The 18,741-nt window shown below is 35.9% G+C and overlaps 1 protein-coding gene and 1 long non-coding RNA gene across 4 annotated transcripts; one reads left to right on the forward strand and one right to left on the reverse strand.

The window, feature by feature from the left end:
• Positions 1-463: 463 nt before the first annotated feature.
• Positions 464-11,241, reverse strand: LOC108412963. 3 transcript variants are annotated; one of them, XM_037540461.1, is made up of 7 exons: positions 11,117-11,241; positions 9,418-9,550; positions 8,898-9,060; positions 3,198-3,433; positions 1,468-2,525; positions 1,199-1,367; positions 464-1,082 (listed from the first exon to the last, which is right to left on the reverse strand). In XM_037540461.1, exons 5-7 carry the CDS (start codon positions 2,036-2,038, stop codon positions 989-991), a joined length of 834 nt encoding a protein of 277 aa, XP_037396358.1. In that variant the 5' UTR covers positions 2,039-2,525; positions 3,198-3,433; positions 8,898-9,060; positions 9,418-9,550; positions 11,117-11,241; the 3' UTR covers positions 464-988. The 3 variants fall into 3 exon arrangements, with proteins under 3 accessions (XP_037396358.1, XP_017540711.1, XP_017540709.1); XM_017685222.2 differs by lacking the exon at positions 8,898-9,060; XM_017685220.2 differs by lacking the exons at positions 8,898-9,060; positions 9,418-9,550; positions 11,117-11,241 and having other exon boundaries at positions 3,198-4,722.
• Positions 5,024-8,139, forward strand: LOC119263857. The gene is made up of 3 exons (XR_005130559.1): positions 5,024-5,642; positions 6,538-6,567; positions 6,854-8,139. It is a non-coding gene; the product is annotated as an uncharacterized LOC119263857 (long non-coding RNA).
• Positions 11,242-18,741: the final 7,500 nt, after the last annotated feature.

Genomic DNA, 18,741 nt, shown 5'->3' on the forward strand with positions numbered 1-18,741 from the left:
AAATTACAGACGATAAGTAAATAACTCTACTGAAAAAAAATGTAAATTAATTTACAGTGATTGAAATCACTGCTAAATTACAGTAATAATCTGTCAGGTTTACACAAATTAAATGTTAATTTTGCATAGCAGTGTTCTACATAAAAATACCCTTTCCTGTATTTTTTACCTCTAATAAATGTCTTTACTACGTCAACAACTGGCAAAATTAACAGGGAAATATCAAACAAAAAACTAATTTAAACTAGTAAAACCACAGTAAAATTTTGTATTTAAAATAAAAGCTATTTTGTGTATTTTGTTCATCATTAGTAATAAGATTACACTGTAAGAGTTACTTCTTAAACCTAGAAATCTCCATGGGATTTGCCTGGTTAAATAACAGTAAATAAAAATAATTACCAGTACTACTACTACTACTACTACCATGCAAAAAGTAACATTATGGAATGAGAGGATCATATCACTTTTTTGAAAACTTTATTTTCCTCAGTTGTTAACAAGTCAGTAGGCCAATGTATTCTGTGACTATGACTTAATCCAAAATGAAAAGCTGCAGATTAGCTTCTTTAAATCAGAAAGATTTTAAATTTACAAAATTTTCAAGTGCCAGGCAAAAAACTGAAAGCAGATTAAATGTAAAATGTTCACAAGTTATCTTAACACTTCAAATCAAAAAACATATCCAAACTGCCGTAATTACGTAACACAAATTGTAGATTTTTAAGCAAAAAAAAAATGCAGTACTTCAACAAACAGTCCACAAAGCAACAACTTGTAGTACCTTTTCTTCAACAAAACAGTCCAAAAAACAAAACCTTGCAGTATTTCTCCAATGAACAGTCTGCAAAGCAGAAACTTCAAGTACTTTTTATCCTACGAACGGTCCACAAAATGAAAACTTCCAGTATCTCTTCAATGAACAGTAAGAGTCCACAGAGAGTCCTTATTTAGGTGTCACACCACTCGTGATCGGTGATTTCCTGTATCAGGGTGAGGACACGGGGTTCAGGTTGAGACGACGCTTTGAGTTTTTATTCTCCACTTTGGTTCCCTTTTCTGGATTTATCGTGAAAAAACACCTGTTGAAAAAAAAAAAAGAAAAAAAAAGATTATAAGTATTTTGAAGTTTTAGTTTAAAGTAAAATATAAATAATTTTATAGTATTACAAATTAAAAGCAAGCCATATTTACTCACCTTTGAAGAAATTCCAGAGTTGAAGCCAGCTCAGATGGATAATGGATGTTAAAACAGTAGTAGCTCCCGAACATCAGGCACAATGCAGAAATGAAGGAGGGGATGTTTGTGTTGATAAGGGTCTGATAGAGACTCAGCATGTACCTTGTTGAGGAATAGCATGATTGTCCTATAAAAAAATCATTGAACAAGATATATTATGTGCTACACTCACATGATAAAATCCATTAGTAGTACAATTTAACAAATTAGATATGAAGCAGACTTGCCACAGACAATGATGGCTGGTGTTAGAAACACCTGCTCCAGTTGCACATCTTCTGCCAGACTTGTTTCATCTACATAGAAGAATATGGACTCCTCCTTCTCATCAAAGTAGCTGAGGAGAAGCAGGACCATCTCTTTCACATCCTCTGAGCAGCCACTCTGCTGTCCCCGCATCCTCTGAAGTCTTGCGTAGGTCTGAAGGAACTTCTTATTCTTCTTGACACAAACAGTGGTCAGGTAGTTGAGGAGCCTTTTCCCCTTTAAATCCAAATTGCATATAAATGTCTCTTTGAGGTTGATCCCAGTGAGTTCCTTGAAGTGGACTGACATGCCAATTTCATCAAACAAAAATGGCCAGTCCTCTCTGAGGCACTTGATACTTTTACCCTGGTTGACATGTTGGCGCTGTGTGTAAAAGGTGGACTTCATAAGACCCTTCACCTCCTCTGGATTGGCATCAGACTGTTGAAACATCTCCTTGAGTTTTTCCATCTTTTGCTGCTGGCTTTCTCGAGTTTCTTCATGAGGCAGGAATTGTACATTCCATTTAATGCATCCGTAAGTGTCCTGCATTGCTGCTCTCTCTTCTAATGGGATCTCATCTGTGTCGTCTGAGTTACTCTCATGTTTTCTTTTTCTTATTTTGGGTGTTGAAGTGCGTCTCACATTTTCAATTCTGTTTTGCAACTGTTTGACAAGGGTACAATGTCTCCTTCTATGATATCTTGTAAAGATTTGGGGTATTTTGACACCATTTTTTTTGCGACATCGGTTGAATGCTTTTTACCTACGTGAGGGCATTTTTCCATCATCTCAGTCACAACAATCCGGACCATCTGTCTCCTGAGTTTTGGGCCTGGCCTTTTCCCCCTCTCCAAAGGTTGCATCAGTTCCTCTGGAAATTTAGTCCATGGAATTTCAAAGTTGTCCTCCCAGTGTGTGTCAAGTTGTAGGTTGCTGGACGAGGTGGATGATGAACTTTGGGGTGAAACTGATATCAATGACAGCGATTGGTCAGGTGAGGCTTCAGACGAAATTGAGCTGTTTTCAGGAGTCTAGTCTTTAAATGACAAAGGAAAAAAAAAAGATTTACAATGTACAATATGACAAGATGTCTATTCCTGTTTAGAACATTGTGCATGGGGCACCAAATGTAAAATAAAATGTGAAAACATTTCACTAACACATTTTTTATTATTTAGATCATAAACCGAGTGTAAAAAAATTTCTAAAATTTTATTGTTATTTAGCTCACTGTTCTTACAACGTAGCTAACTTTTACTAAATGTTACATTCAAATGTTAAAAAATATATTTAAATATGATGTCATCATCCTGAGACAATAGCAACTGCTAGCCCTCCGATGCAACTAAAGCTTCTCTACAAGACATTGTCTCAGGATGATGAAGTCATACCATGAGCCCAGCACCAACAGCAAAGGCTGCATTCCTTTCCAAAATACCTAAATGTGACCTTCAACATCTAACTTCAACATTTAACTTTCACAATTAGATTTACACATTTAAATTTAGGATTTATTATTTACATACATTTTTTTAGCATTTAAATTTATTTAGTTCAAATTAGCTAAGAACAGCAAGCTAAATAACAGTAAAATGTTAGTAGAAAAATTGTAACGCTAAGAATGTGAGTACAACAATGAAAAATGTTAGTGAAAAGTTTTTACATTTTATTTCACACTTGGCACCCCATAATTGTGTGGCATTCTTACATTTTTGTTTCCAAACAGAAAGAAGTTTTCTGGCTTGAACAAGTCTGAATACGGTCATCAAATCAGCCTCCTCTATGAAGCGTAAATCATCATGTGTCTCGACTCCAATGGACTGCATGTGCTCTTCTAAGATGTTTTTGGTTACTGCTGGAAGTTCTGGTAGGACTTCCATGATGGCATCATGTAAGAAGGTTGGCTCTGAGTCACTCATACTTGTGCTGAAGAAGAAACGTCACCTTCAAACAAAACAGAAGAAACTATATGTAATGCTTTGAGCAGTAACATGCACCTCATCACACTTGTAATGTTAGTGTATAATATTTAGTGTGAGAAGCATTAGCCATTACACTTTATTTTTCCACAATACTATGCTTCAGTGGAATGACTTGGTTTCCATCAAGGATGTAGGATACCAAAAGATAGAAATCTGGTAGGTTATCAATGTTAATACACTGTAACCCAAGACTGTCCTTTGTCACAGAATACAAATGGTATTCTGAGAGGAAAATGCCTTTGTGGGTAACTATCAAAACATACACAGATGCATTATTTTGAATCAAGATGAGTAGAAGTTCACCAAACTCTATGTACTCCTCATTTCTGCACACGAGAAACTGTCTTTTTATATACAGTGCCCTTGTACTGAATGTCAGTGGCAACTGTAGTGTTACTTTCTGTAAAAGGAAACTCCCTGACTGCATGTTTAATAGTGTCACTGTAGAGGTTGGGATAAAACGCACAGCTGTCCTTCACATGCAGTACTTTACTGCATTCTTGCCCACCTAAAAGATATGCCTGATAACCTCTGACAAGGTTTGACAAATGTTTTTGAAGTGTCTGGCACACCTTTTAAAATAGCTATGCTTACTTTCAAATCTAAGCGTCCACAATCTTATCAATGGACCGAATTTCAACAACAGTGCTTCATAATGGCGCAAAAAGTGGTGCTTGGGTTTAAGTGGAATTTCAGGAAATAACATCTTCCTAGAATCCAAATATTCTTGGATCAAAATGTCAAGATATGCTGTCTGGGACAAGGAAATATTCTGAGCACAAATAAGCTCCACGATGTCTAAGTTGAAGAGCTAACTGCCATACTTCATCTTCATGATTTTGGACTTTGTCACCAATTAAAACAGGTAACAATCTCAGAAGGTTCCGGTTTTGGATGGCTTGCCCTGATAATCTAGATCCATCAGGGTGGACAGCACATGGCTTTGTGAGGGCTTCAGATCCTTTATACTTAAACTGTTTGATGCGCCTGTTTAAGAGTGTGTATGTGAACCATTTTCTCTTTTTTATAATGTTCTTCAGGTACAGTGCTAGATCATATGACAACTCCCTCAAAGAGGTCATGTCACGGCTGAATTTAAAAGAATGGGCAACAAAACCCTTTTCCAATTAAAATAAATTTGTATACACCTTGGGGATCAGTGGAGTCGACAGTAATTACTCGGTAGAGTATAGAGTGTACAGTCTTTATTTAAAAATACCATAAACCACAAATTTTAAATTAATAAAAAAAAAAAAAAAAAAAAAAAAAAAAAAAAAAAAAAAACAACCACACACACACACACACACACACACACACACACACACACACACACACACACACACACAACACCCCTCCTTCAGACCCCGAATATTGGTTTAAAAAAATGGGGAGGAAGCAGTCCACAGTCAATCGGGGATCCAGTCGGCATCACCACTAGGAAAACAATAACAAAAAGACAAACAAACGAGAGATCGAATTACAGCAATCTAAAAACAGCTAAAAAACCTAAAGGCCAGAAACATCTTAGGGAACGGTTTTATATATACACTGTAAAAAAATATTTTGGAGGGTAGTATATATAACCCTTGCACATTGTTTAAAAAATACTCAAATATATTAGTCAGCAGGTGAAAACATATATAATGGGTAAATTCTACCTACACTACCTATTTGTAAACAGTAACAACTGCAACTTAAAAAAATAGTGTAACACATACTCAAAAATTACTGGACCCGCGTGCCTTTGTCCTCGAGGGAGTTGAGCTGCTGCGCTGCTGTTTTGAAGGTAAGATGTTGCTGTGTTTGAGCGCTAAATTTAATGTAAGTGTAAACCCTTTGAACAAGATTTGTAGTCTGTGTTGTGTACAAGTGAACATTGCTGAGGCTTTGTAGGGCAATTCAACTTGGGCACTGTTTGGTGTATTTTGATTAGACCAGTGATTCTGACTCCCGGACCTGGATTAGCTGCCATTCCCCTGCAGATTTCAGTGTTTCCCCTAATTAGTATGAGGTGAACACTGATAGGAACACAAGCAGTGTAGTGGCAGGCTGTGACTGTCTGAACGCCACTGGACTGGACTCAGGAGGCACGTTTGTGATTATTTCCCTCGCGCGGGCTTCACAGTACTTACAGCCGAATATGGTGCCCACTAGCACATTTAGCTGGTCTGGTAAGGCATTTTGCTAGCGAGTTATCTCTGTATATGAACAAGAGTAGTTGGTTAAATTAGTTCCTAACATAGGTTAACTAACGTTAGCTAATGCATTTTAATAGCGCACAAACTGTATGTGGACGAGGGTGGTCACTGGATAAATTAGCTAGTTAGCCTAGGTAAGCTAACTAGCTAGCTGACGCATTTGGCTAGCGCGCTAACTCCGTCTGTGGACGAAGGTGGTTGCTTTGCTTGATAAATTAGCTAGATTACACAGGTAAACTAACTAACTAGCTAAAGCAGATGGCTAGCACACTAAGTCGGTATGTGGAAGAGGGTGGAGGCTGGATAAACTATTTAGCTAGCTAACCTAGGCCAACTAGCTAGTGTAGCAAGCTAAGCTAGTTAAAACATTTAGCTAGCGCGCTAACTCCGTCTGTGGACGAGCTGGATAAATCGGCTAACCTAGTTAATTTGGCCTATACCGACTTTGATTTGTTGTATGGGCGACGGCGGTGGCGGTGTGTGTAAGAGAGCGGTGGCTGGATAAATTATCGCTAGCTAGCTAGCTATGGTAGGTAAAAGCACAGCAAGCATTTAATGTTATGTGCAAGTCTGACTAATAATCAGTTAGCCTCAGCTTGCTAGTTTAATTGGTTAAGGTTAATTGACTAAGTGGTGTAGCTAAAGGTTTATGTCGGTCTCATGGCATGTCGAAAGGTGCCGTTTTGTTGTTGGTGAGTTCTGTGCTTGTTTGGTAGCAGGGACCGTATAGTTAAGGAGCTGATTAGCAGATTATCTTCAATTGTTAGTTTACTTTATTAGACATCATTAGTATGTGTTATTATTGATAAGTATGCTTGTTGTTGGTTGATAAAAATGTGACCCCTGTTTGTAATGTGCATTCTCACAGGCCAAACTCTCACATCGTTTCAACCTGAAGGTAAGTTTTCACCTAACTTTACTCATTAATGTAAGTTAATCTGAAGTGTTGTCATTTCTAATTAGTCTATATTTGTAGACAAATAAATGAAACTGAACCCTTAGAATATATGTAAAAGAAAAGAATTGAGCCTTCACTACAGGGCTCCAGACTAACATCCAAGTGTTGCAATGAGCATGGCCGAACGTGAAACTTTGCATGTCTAAGTTTGTGTGACAGTTACACAGCCTGAGAAACAAAATAATTTCAGTATGAAACTAAAGGTGGACTCTTGTCTGTCTCCTAGTGTTAACTGCATATCCTGGACTTCTCTGTGTGAAGGTCTTCAAGTCTTGGACTCTCTTTCCTGTGGGCCTTATACCAGTTTTCACAAAAGATATATGAACACAAAATATTTGTACTTTTGTGAAGAGGGTGTCTGACTAAACTCAGCACTTATTGAAGACCCGAAACTGACTAAAATGGGAGTGTTGCCTTGTTGCAGATGATTTGGTTGTGCAAAATATGTAATTTCTCATCCTTAAAACGATTGGCTCTACTGAAACACTACAGATTACAACATGGGCATTTTGGTCGAAACCAGTCCATACCCTGTCTCCATTCGGATTGCCCTTGCTCATTTAGGACATGGGGTGCATTACGTACACATTTGTCCAGGGATCACCCCCAGACTACTAAACCAGGCCAGCTCCTTTCTTTCACATGCCTAGTGTGTAATTCATGTTATTTCCACACAGAAAGACAATATTTTGAGCACCTTGGTGGACACCTAAAAAAGTTTGAAACGGTGCCTTGTGTTTTTAAAGAATGTGATTACAAAACAAATATATACACAACATTCCACAGTCACAAGAGTAGAAAACACAATCCCCATTCAGTGGAGGATTTTAAGACTGCTGTTTTCCGTGAGAACCATGGCCAAGTGCTTGAAGAAAGTGAAGTTTCTGAATGTGAAAACTACTGTGACTCTGTTCTTGAGGCAGACGAGGACTTGAAAAAAACAATTATTAAGAGACTGGGGTTAGTTCTTCTTAAACTGGAATGCATTTTCAATGTATCTAATACATGTATTGATGAACTAGTTGAGGAACTTTGAGGAACACCCTCATAATAAGTGATTACATTCTTTAATTATAGAACTTCAAAGTGTTTGGTGGAGCTGACAAATAGACAATGGGTGTAGTAAAAGAAGTGGCTGGTCTCTGTAAAAAAATTGCAAATAGGCATGAGTTGAAAAAAGTGATAGTTTATGTTCCTTTAATTTCAGCAATCTGAAATACCCCAGACCTAAGTATTCTACTGTTTTGTAATGCAGTTGTTCAAGAAATGTGTTGAAGCTGTTAATGGTGTTAATGAAGTGGCTGGTCTCTGTATAAGTTGAAAAATAGACTCATGAGTTGATAGTGTTATAACATTTTGTGATGCAGTTCAAACGTGTTGAAGCATAAGACTGTTTGAGAGGATGTACATGTTCAAGAAACTTTGGTTTTAACTGTGTGCATAGTGAAAAAAATACTTTTGTATCTTTGTGTTTTTGAAGGCACACTTAATAAAAAAAAGTTGGCCTCAAAATTGTCTGACATTTTTTTAAAGAGTAAATTTAACCTTCTCTGAACAAGTAGTGGTTAGCTAGTCATATTAGAATATAATGTATAATATATAACTAATAAATGAAGTAGATAAAAAAAGTAACAATTATGTTAATGTTACTCCATTTTTTTAAGTAAACGGTATTGAGAAATGTTGGGTAGGTTTTACCTTACTATTTTTAGTGTGTGTCATAACTGATACATTTAAGTAATATTTATTCAATATATGGGGTGAAATCTACCCAAACAAACTGAGTGCAAATTGTTACCTCACATTTATTGAGTAGATTCTATAGGTTGTTTTTTACAGTGTATGCACACACACACACACACACACACACACACACACACACACACACACACACACACACACACACACACACACACACACACACACACACACCCCTTCTTCCACTAGCACTGGCAAATAAAATCCATTACACCACCCAACACACCGGTACCACCCCACATTCAAATTTCACACATTAAGGGGAAAAAAAAAAAACAAAAAAAAACGCCCACACTAATCAGAAAAATAAATATCAGGATTAAATTTAACCAGCAACCAGATAAATAAAACCAAATTCTCTAGGACTAATTTCTGCACTTGTGGTTTAAAAACCAACTATACTTAAAAAGCTTCCTACAAATAAAACAAAAACTGATGATGGGCAGAAGGGTAAAAATAGTTCGTAGTTTGGGGACAGCACACTTAACTCTGGGAAGGGTGAGCGTTCTCACCCTTCCTTCTATCCCACACGCCTTCAGATAATGCCACGAACGTCGGGTCTCTCGGGTTCCCTCCACACCTGCCTGCAGCGCCACGCAGATTCAAAAAGAACCAAGTCCACCTTCCCGGCCAACAGATCAAATCGGCAGTCCCTCGCTTCGCTCCACTTCCGGCCTGAGCAGCACAGTAAATTTGTCCAGTGAGTAACATCGCTCTGCTCTTTCAGTGTCCAGATCTAGCATGCCTTGTCCCACGTTCTTCTCTTCGCTCGCCCTGCTCTAGTTGAGTCTCCATCTCCCTTAAATGAGGACGTGCAGTCGTCGAAATTAGAGCGATCACAGCTGTCGCTTGTTTTGGTCCCACTAATCACTCTCCGGGCAGTTTCGGCAAACCAAAAGTCCCCTTTAAACAGACATCGCCCCTTTTTTTTTGACAATTCGCCTGTCACTCGTGACAGTCATGACCTAAACAAGGTGGCAGACCAGGCTGTGATACATGGTAGGACTTAAGGGTATTAAAGACAGAGTTTACCTTTATTCCTCTGACGTCTGGGATGTTTTTAGACTGAAGTTCAGCAACAGCTGCGTCATACGTCTCTGGAGTGCGTGGAGGACCACAGGCATTTGGATCAGTCTCAAACTCTCTTCTTGTGACTTAACAGTACCTGCAAAAATGTTGAGAGCGGCTGAAGTTCTCTGTAAACCCACCTATACAATGAGAACCCAAGTTATCCCCAGCAATGCAGTACAGACCCGCTTTTACAGTTTCTCCATCTACATTTATTCCATCTGTTTCCAAGGATTTCAGATCTGCCAACAACTCTGAGAAAACTTTTATTCCAAAACGTTTAAGGTCATTCTCAACACACAACAATACTAAAAACATGTTATCAGTGTTTGAACGCAAATGAATGGGTAGATTTGCTACTGAAAGATAGACTGCAAGAACTTTGTGTGTCCTTTTAGCAGAACCCAATGGATTCACAATTTCAAATGAATCTTGGTACAAAATCAGTTTGAGGCTTTCAGGGTTTTCAGAAAAAAACTGGTGATGTTTGAAATGTTGTCCATCATATACATCCCGAAGAATCTCTGTGCCAGCATCTCCAAACTCTTCTGACTTTGTGTTCCTCCATAAAGGAGACTGTAAGAAGCTCTTCAGAGTTTCTGCCACTGGTATGTAGTAAGCATATTTTTGTGTCATATTTTCATCCAACCCCAAAGCAACCTTTTGGGGTTCTGTATATTTAAACATTTTTGTAAATGTCTGGTTTCTGGAGTATACTGTTCATAACTGTCCTGATGACAGGCAGAGAACAAATCTGACTTTCTAATGCAGTCACAAATTTGACTGATCACTTCCTCTGATAGGCTCATATTTTTTAATAGAGACGTTACTTTTGACATGTTGTAGGCTTGACCTAACTCGTGAATATTTTGCATTTCCTCAACAATTATTTGTATAGTAGAGGCAGGGATGAGCATCTGCCCTTGTAGTTTAAGGTAAAAGAGACACACATTTCTGAGATATGACTCACTATCATTCTCTAGCATGTCAATAGCTCCACTGGCTGCTTGCATGGCTTCATGTGTGTTTTCAGAATCGTCTGTACTAGCAAGTGCACTTGAGGGCTGAGGGCGAGTTTCCATGTACATGTCATCAATACTATCGGGGGAGCATGCTTTATGCTTCCTACACATGTGAGAAGTAAATGACGACTTCTTTGTAAATACATTCTTACAACCTCTAACTGGGCATGACACTGACCTGCCCTCTCCAATATGATCCTTTAAGTGAGACACTAGCTCTTTCACTGTGTGAAAATGGCAGGCACATAATGCAACAGCGCATTTTAAATCAGCAACATCGGCAGAAGCATGTGGCGCAGGTACATTATGCACACGATAAAAATGGCCCTTGAAAGCAGAGTAAGTTGTAAATGTTTGACTACAGTTAGGGCCAACACACTTGAAAAGACAATGAGGCTCATTCCTATGCACTCTGCAATGTAGCATAGCCTCTTAATGTGTCCAGTTTCTTTGTGCAAAAGACGCAGGTGATCATTTTATCGAAAATAGGTGTGTGCCTGTGATTTTTATAGTTAAACTAAACTACCACGCATTGGTGCAGAAGTCCGAAACGCTGACTAGCACTAGCTTGCAACATGTGCTTTCAGTTTCAGCAAACATTTTCAGTAATTCGTGGGGAAAAATGGAAATGTAAAGCTTACCGTTAAACTTTATGACTGAACAGTCAAAGACCCCAGAAGAAACGGTGTCTATCTGTCGATAAAACTTGTGAAACAGTTCAAAATTTCTTCTCCGCTCCTCTTCGCTTCTCCACACGACCCAGCAGCCGCTGCAGTGAAGCTCATATTCCTCCGCCCTCAGTGGGATCATCCAATAGAAAGGAGCCTTAGCTGCGCACTTTCAAATTAAAAATTATATTACTCCATGCTAATAGTAGCAAGGTATGTTTTTACCATACCATACCAGGTCCCCCTCCTGAAAATATCTTGATAACCACTATTTTGATTCTTCCATCAACCATGTAAAAAGTACAGCATAAAGTGTGAAATGACTTACTTACATGTTTTGTATTTTCAAAAACAAATGACAAAAACTTTAGTTTTTCCAGTATTTCAATGTCATATTAACAAAATTGCTTTGTTATGGCTATTACAACATTTTTCTGTGTTTTTTATCACCATGTCTTGTTTTAACAAATACATTTGATTATATTCACATATTGTTTTTGTAAAAATAAAATAAAAATGTTTGACAGTTCACAAAGGTTTACTGTGAATTAAACAAAACATTTATGCTTTCCAGTTTACAGTATTTTTCTGTTGTGGTTTTACATAGTTTTTATGTAAATTTCACAGCCATTTCTTACAGTGTAGTTTATAGTTTACTTACTCATTATCTGTCTACTAACTGCTGCTTATTACATTGTTAATGAACTAGTAAGTATTTTTATTCATATAAAGAAGTAACATGATAACTTACTAGCACTTATGCCTTAGTCCCATTAATTAGCTGTTAATTAATTTCCATCACCTCCGTTTATTCAGTTGCTTCACTTTTCTCGCACTGGTTCTTATTCATCAAAGATGCTTATGGTCACGTCTGACCGTAAGACGAGTTCACACAAATTCACTGATGGATTTGTTATTCATCACTTTCATCTTCAGCATATCTGTTCAAACTAACTCATATCTGCTAATAGTGCATGTAAATTTGGGCATAAATGCTGGATGTGGCTAAAACCAAAACTATTATCAACACAGTCTGTACTTGCAAAAATAAGAACAATAGAAAGTATCAGTAATACTAATTTGTGTGCATGACAGTCCAGTACAAAACGGGGATGTACTTACTTTACATGTGCACTGATATAAACACATGCTGCAACTATTTCATGTTCCATTTAAAGACACCTTACACTGTGCTTTTGTTGTCATACACTGCAATAATACAGCATTTATTCTAGGGAATTAATTACACTAAACAATCACTCCACTGTTAATGTTAGCAACACAGAGTATTTTGTTCATTTCACATTTTATTTTTTTCCAGTTGTTGTCATTCTAATACTAGCAAGTTTGGTCAGCAGGGGAGGAGTGCGCTCACTGCTGGACATCAAACTCCGCACATGAGCATGGCCATTAGCTTTCACGCCAAACACTGCCGTTTTATTGGCTGGCTACTGAAACATCTGCATTAATTAGTGTGTGCTTTTAAAAGGTTAACTTGAATGATAACTTAAATGATATGTAAATGAGGTGCTGGTAGGCTGGTTTCATGCACTGAAGCTGATTTATCATTTATGCTCAAATCTCCACTTGTTTCCACATCGTACAAAATTGTTATGAATCAGATTCATATTTATGAATTCATAACTCATAGTTATGAATTAGATTCATATCAATTCATACCTTATAAAAGGCAAAAAAACCCATTCTTTTTTATGCAACTTTGATGATTAATGGTCATTAGATCTTTACATTTTGACCACTAATTACTTCTTAAAATTATTTTATTTTTTAAATTATTTATTTACTGTACTGTACTGCAGTTCACAGCACATTTCTGTCTATTTATCTGATACACTTGAATACCTGACTATGCACTAACTGTCTATACGTCCAATACACCTATAACACTTGCCTCTGCACATCTTGTCTACGTTCGACACCTGTACCTACTGACTGCACATTTTGTCTGTCTTTTGTCTTTGCACTGTTTACTATGCATCTTTTATTACTGCACTGGAAAAGTACCGATAGTGTTTCATTATACTGTACTGCCCTGTATTGTATAATGACAATAAAGTTTAATTGAATTGAAAGCCTCTTAGTTAAATCATTAAGTACTTCTTAAAGTCCTCTTAGTTAAATCATTAAGTACTTCTTAAATTCCTCTTAGTTAAATCATTAATTACTTCTTAAATTCCTTTTAGTTACATCATTAATTCCTTCTTAAATTCCTCTTAGTTAAATCATTAATTACTTCTTAAAGTCCTCTTATTTACATCATTAATTCCTTCTTAAATTCCTCTTAGTTAAATCATTAATTCCTTCTTAAATTCCTCTTAGTCAAATCATTAATTACTTCTGAAATTCCTCTTAGTTAAATCATTAATTCCTTCTTAAATTCCTCTTAGTTAAATCATTAATTCCTTCTTAAATTCCTCTTAGTTACATCATTAATTCCTTCTTAAATTCCTCTTAGTTACATCATTAATTCCTTCTTAAATTCCTCTTAGTTAAATCATTAATTCCTTCTTAAATTCCTCTTAGATAAATCATTAATTCCTTCTTAAATTCCTCTTAGTTAAATCATTAATTCCTTCTTAAATTCCTCTTAGTTAAATCATTAATTCCTTCTTAAATTCCTCTTAGTTACATCATTAATTCCTTCTTAAATTCCTCTTAGTCAAATAATTAATTCCTTCTTAAATTCCTCTTAGTTACATCATTAATTACTTCTTAAATTCCTCTTAGTTACATCATTAATTACTTCTTAAATTCCTCTTAGTTAAATCATTAATTACTTCTTAAATTCCTCTTAGTTAAATCATTAATTACTTCTTAAATTCCTCTTAGTTATATCATTAATTCCTTCTTAAATTCCTCTTAGTTACATCATTAATTACTTCTTAAATTCCTCTTAGTTAAATCATTAATTCCTTCTTAAATTCCTCTTAGTTACATCATTAATTCCTTCTTAAATTCCTCTTAGTTACATCATTAATTCCTTCTTAAATTCCTCTTAGTTACATCATTAATTCCTTCTTAAATTCCTCTTAGTTAAATCATTAATTACTTCTTAAATTCCTCTTAGTTAAATCATTAATTCCTTCTTAAATTCCTCTTAGTTACATCATTAATTCCTTCTTAAATTCCTCTTAGTCAAATCATTAATTCCTTCTTAAATTCCTCTTAGTTACATCATTAATTCCTTCTTAAATTCCTCTTAGTTACATCATTAATTCCTTCTTAAATTCCTCTTAGTTAAATCATTAATTCCTTCTTAAATTCCTCTTAGTTAAATCATTAATTACTTCTTAAATTCCTCTTAGTTAAATCATTAATTCCTTCTTAAATTCCTCTTAGTTACATCATTAATTCCTTCTTAAATTCCTCTTAGTTAAATCATTAATTCCTTCTTAAAGTCCTCTTAGTTACATCATTAATTCCTTCTTAAATTCCTCTTAGTTAAATCATTAATTCCTTCTTAAATTCCTCTTAGTTACATCATTAATTCCTTCTTAAATTCCTCTTAGTTACATCATTAATTCCTTCTTAAATTCCTCTTAGTTAAATCATTAATTACTTCTTAAATTCCTCTTAGTTAAATCATTAATTCCTTCTTAAATTCCTCTTAGTTAAATCATTAATTCCTTCTTAAATTCCTCTTAGTTACATCATTAATTACTTCTTAAATTCCTCTTAGTTACATCATTAATTCCTTCTTAAATTCCTCTTAGTTAAATCATTAATTCCTTCTTAAATTCCTCTTAGTTAAATCATTAATTACTTCTTAAATTCCTCTTAGTTAAATCATTAATTCCTTCTTAAATTCCTCTTAGTTACATCATTAATTACTTCTTAAATTCCTCTTAGTTACATCATTAATTCCTTCCTAAATTCCTTAGTTAAATCATTAATTACTTCTTAAATTCCTCTTAGTTACATCATTAATTCCTTCTTAAATTCCTCTTAGTTAAATCATTAATTCCTTCTTAAATTCCTCTTAGTTACATCATTAATTACTTCCTAAATTCCTCTTAGTTAAATCATTAATTCCTTCTTTTGTGTCCCTCAAAGTAAAGTGACAACCTTTTCCATTAATTATAATATGAACTAACGTTTAACATTAACGTTCTTTACTTGTTTTTGTGCCCCTCAAATAAACAATTGACATGTTTTTTTCTCAATAAACCAAACAGAAATCAGGACGCATTCAACTTCTTTATTAAAAACATAAGAGGGGAATGTTTCTGTTTCTTTGATTCAGTGTTTCTTTGTAACTTTCTACAATGCAAACACAAATACAAAATGCATAAACATTTGCACATTCAAAAGTCTACAGAGAAAAAAATATTGGAATTTTAAAAAAAAAAAGTAAAACTAAGAACACAGCACTTTATCTTCTTTTTAAACACAAATATACAATACGCAAAATGTAAAACTTAAGCAAAACTTAAAGGATCCATGCAAAGGCAAATGGACTTTCTTCAGAAACATAACAGTAGAATATCAATTCTAATAGAATAGTTTTAAATAGAACAACGCTTTTCTTAAATACACTGTTTTTGTGATGTTACAAATTTACATTGTGATGACAATTTAGCCCCAGCCATTCAGCCCACTAACATGTCAGTAACTCCTTTTAAAGAAGAAGATATGTCAGATCAGAACAGAAATAGTTTGGTAACAAAAACAGCTTGTTTAATTCTAAATAAACAGAGAGGGGAAAATGTTATATATAACCTTTATATGTGGATTTTATTGGAAAAAAAATAAAAGAAAAGAAAAAGTAGTATTATGCTCCCTTTAACAAGACCTTGCTGCCCTCTGTACTACTGACGTCTTACTACTAACGACTAAAAATATCCAGCAACTTGCCCTCCTGTTTCAGCTGATCACATTTAATTTTTAACTCAGGTGGGTTTTGGATGACTGCCCTGCATCTATCAGCAAAATCATAGAGTGTTTCCCCTTTTTGACCACCTGCTGAAAGAGGAGCGAAGAGCGCCATAGTTTACTAGATCCTCATTTGTAATTCAGCAAGAGGTGCTGTGTCAACTATGGTGTTCCTGTTCACACCAACACATCTGTATGCCTGTTTTTGTCTTCCCACTTTCCACTGCTAGAAGAACTCTGTGATAGCGTGAAACTGCATCCTCTGGTTTAAGGACTGGGAAAAAACTAAACAGAAAAAATCATTAGTCCTAATATGTCATTTCAAGGCAAGAACACAATAATTTTACAAAGCTATGACTGACAGATTGACAATTATGTAAGCACTTTTATCACAGTATTTATAATACTCAGTGAGAGCTGTAAGCGTATCTTTTATTTTTAAGTGTTTCATTCAAACAAAACACAACGTTTAATGGTTACCTCAAAAATAAATAGTGCCCAAGTCCAAGGATGACAGAACTTCTTGTTGTCATCGTTGATTCCAAGGACAAGGAACTAATACTAAAAGTTTTGTGATTCAAGAAGCAAATCAACCAGACTGAGTCACTGGCTCAATGTACAACCCCCATGAAATTGGGACGTTGGGTAAAACAAATAAAAACAGAATATGATGATTTGCAAATCCTTTTCAACCTATATTCAATTGAATACACTACAAAGACAAGATATTTGATGTTTAAATAGATAAACTTTATTGTTTTTTGCAAATATTCACTCATTTTGAATTTGATATCTGCAACACATTCCAAAGAAGTTGGGATAGGGGCATGTTTACCACTGTGTTACATCACCTTTCCTTTTAACAACACTCACGCACAACAACACGCGTTTGGGAACTGAGGACACTAATTGTTGAAGCTTTGTAGGTGGAATTCTTTCCCATTCTTGCTTGATGTACAACTTCATTTGCTCAACAGTCCGGGGTCTCTGTTGTCATATTTTGTGCTTCATAATGCGCCACACATTTTTAATGGGAGACAGGTCTGGACTGCAGGCAGGCCAGTCTAGTACCCGCACTATTTTACTACGAAGCCACGCTGTTGTAACGTGCAGAATGTGGCTTGGCATTGTCTTGCTGAAATAAGCAGGACGTCCCTGAAAAAGACGTTGCTTGGATGACAACATATGTTGCTCCAAAACCTGTATGTACCTTTCAGCATTAATGGTGCCTTCACTGATGTGCAGGTTACCCATGCCATGGGCACTAACACACCCCCATACCAACAACAATCCAGACAGTCCTTTTCCTCTTTGGCCCAGAGGACACAATGTCCAGGATTTCCAAAAACAGTTTGAAATGTGGACTCGTCAGACCACAGGACACTTTTCCACTTTGGTCAATGTGGACTGGTAAACTGCTTAAGAGTTTAGGGAGCATCTACAAATTATATCACAAATAAATATCAGTATATGATGCAGAAATATGTCCATGTGTTAGATTTATTTTCTCATGGCTGAAAGGATGCTGTAGGGGACATTGCAGTAAAAGTAGTAGTAGTAGTAGAAGTGGCATAACATTTTTTAAAGTTTTGTTGAATAAGTAATGTAGTTCATTTACAGCCTGCTGTGGTAGAAAAAGCAAGTAAATATTTCTGAAATAGGAAAACAGGTGGATGTTAGATTTTTTAAGGGACCACAACATGGGAAATTAAATTTTCCCTGCCATTCACATGTGGTGCTAGGTGTTGAAATGGTGGACGCAAGGCCCATCAGCGGACATTGACAGCCGAGTCACAACAGTACTACAAAGGGCTTACCAAAGTGCTGAAAAGCTAAACCACAACAAACAAACAAGGTATGACTGTGTGTGTATGTGTGACTGATGGTTTGAATGCATGTTTTATTTTATTTTATTTTATTTATTTACTACTGTAAAATGTTTGTCTGATACTGTGCACTGTGAGCTCCTGTAACCAAAACTAAATTCCTTGTATGTCTAAGCATCCCTGGCCAATAAAGCCTGATTCTGATTGTGTGAGAGACTTGTTGTGATAAACTTCTCTGCTGAGCAAACCAGAGAGAGTGCTGGTCAAAACCTTAATGCTGGTCTTGATCATTTTGATAAATGAGGCAGCAGAACATTTTTTCAGAGGATTTGAACCAATATCATATAAGTTGGTTTGTCACCCAGCCAAACATTATTCACTAATAAAGATATACTATCTGCTTTATCATTAAACTCATGAGGAACCTGTAGTGAGGGCAGCTACTGTTGATGCACTGAAAAAGTGATGAATTTAACTAAGACAAATGTGTACATAACTTCCTCTTGAATGAATAGAATATATCAATTCAGTTTGCAGCAATAAATGTGCTGAGTAAATTCAATGTATCTTTATCTTATTTTAACAATGAAGCACTGATAAACATCATTAACCACTCTTATTTTTTCTTTTGCCACCTCAGTATAATCTCTAGGTCTAACCTAGCCACCCAATTGTAAAGGGACTGGCTATAATTCTATAATTCATAAGGATCTGGAGTTGTGATTATTTGGGTTTTGTATTAGGTGACCTGGTCCAATAGCTTTGCATTTGGGTTAATTGACAACTTTTATTCTGATGAAGAGAATAAAAACTTTGGTGCCTGGTGAGTGTGGTAGGGGTCCAAAACAGTAACAGAGTAAACCAAGAACCTGGAATGAT

The sequence above is a fragment of the Pygocentrus nattereri genome, chromosome 1, assembly GCF_015220715.1.
Source record: "Pygocentrus nattereri isolate fPygNat1 chromosome 1, fPygNat1.pri, whole genome shotgun sequence".
In the NCBI taxonomy this organism is placed as follows: domain Eukaryota; kingdom Metazoa; phylum Chordata; class Actinopteri; order Characiformes; family Serrasalmidae; genus Pygocentrus; species Pygocentrus nattereri.

Bases quoted from the DNA above. Each gene is read 5' to 3' on its own strand.
- LOC108412963 (XM_017685222.2), bottom strand. From the start codon at position 2,038: ATGCAGGACACTTACGGATGCATTAAATGGAATGTACAATTCCTGCCT. The intron at 1,368-1,467 runs GCAAGTCTGCTT...ATTTTTTTATAG, and splicing joins ACCAGCCATCATTGTCTGTG to GACAATCATGCTATTCCTCA. The intron at 1,083-1,198 runs GTGAGTAAATAT...TTTTTTCAACAG, and splicing joins ACTCTGGAATTTCTTCAAAG to GTGTTTTTTCACGATAAATC.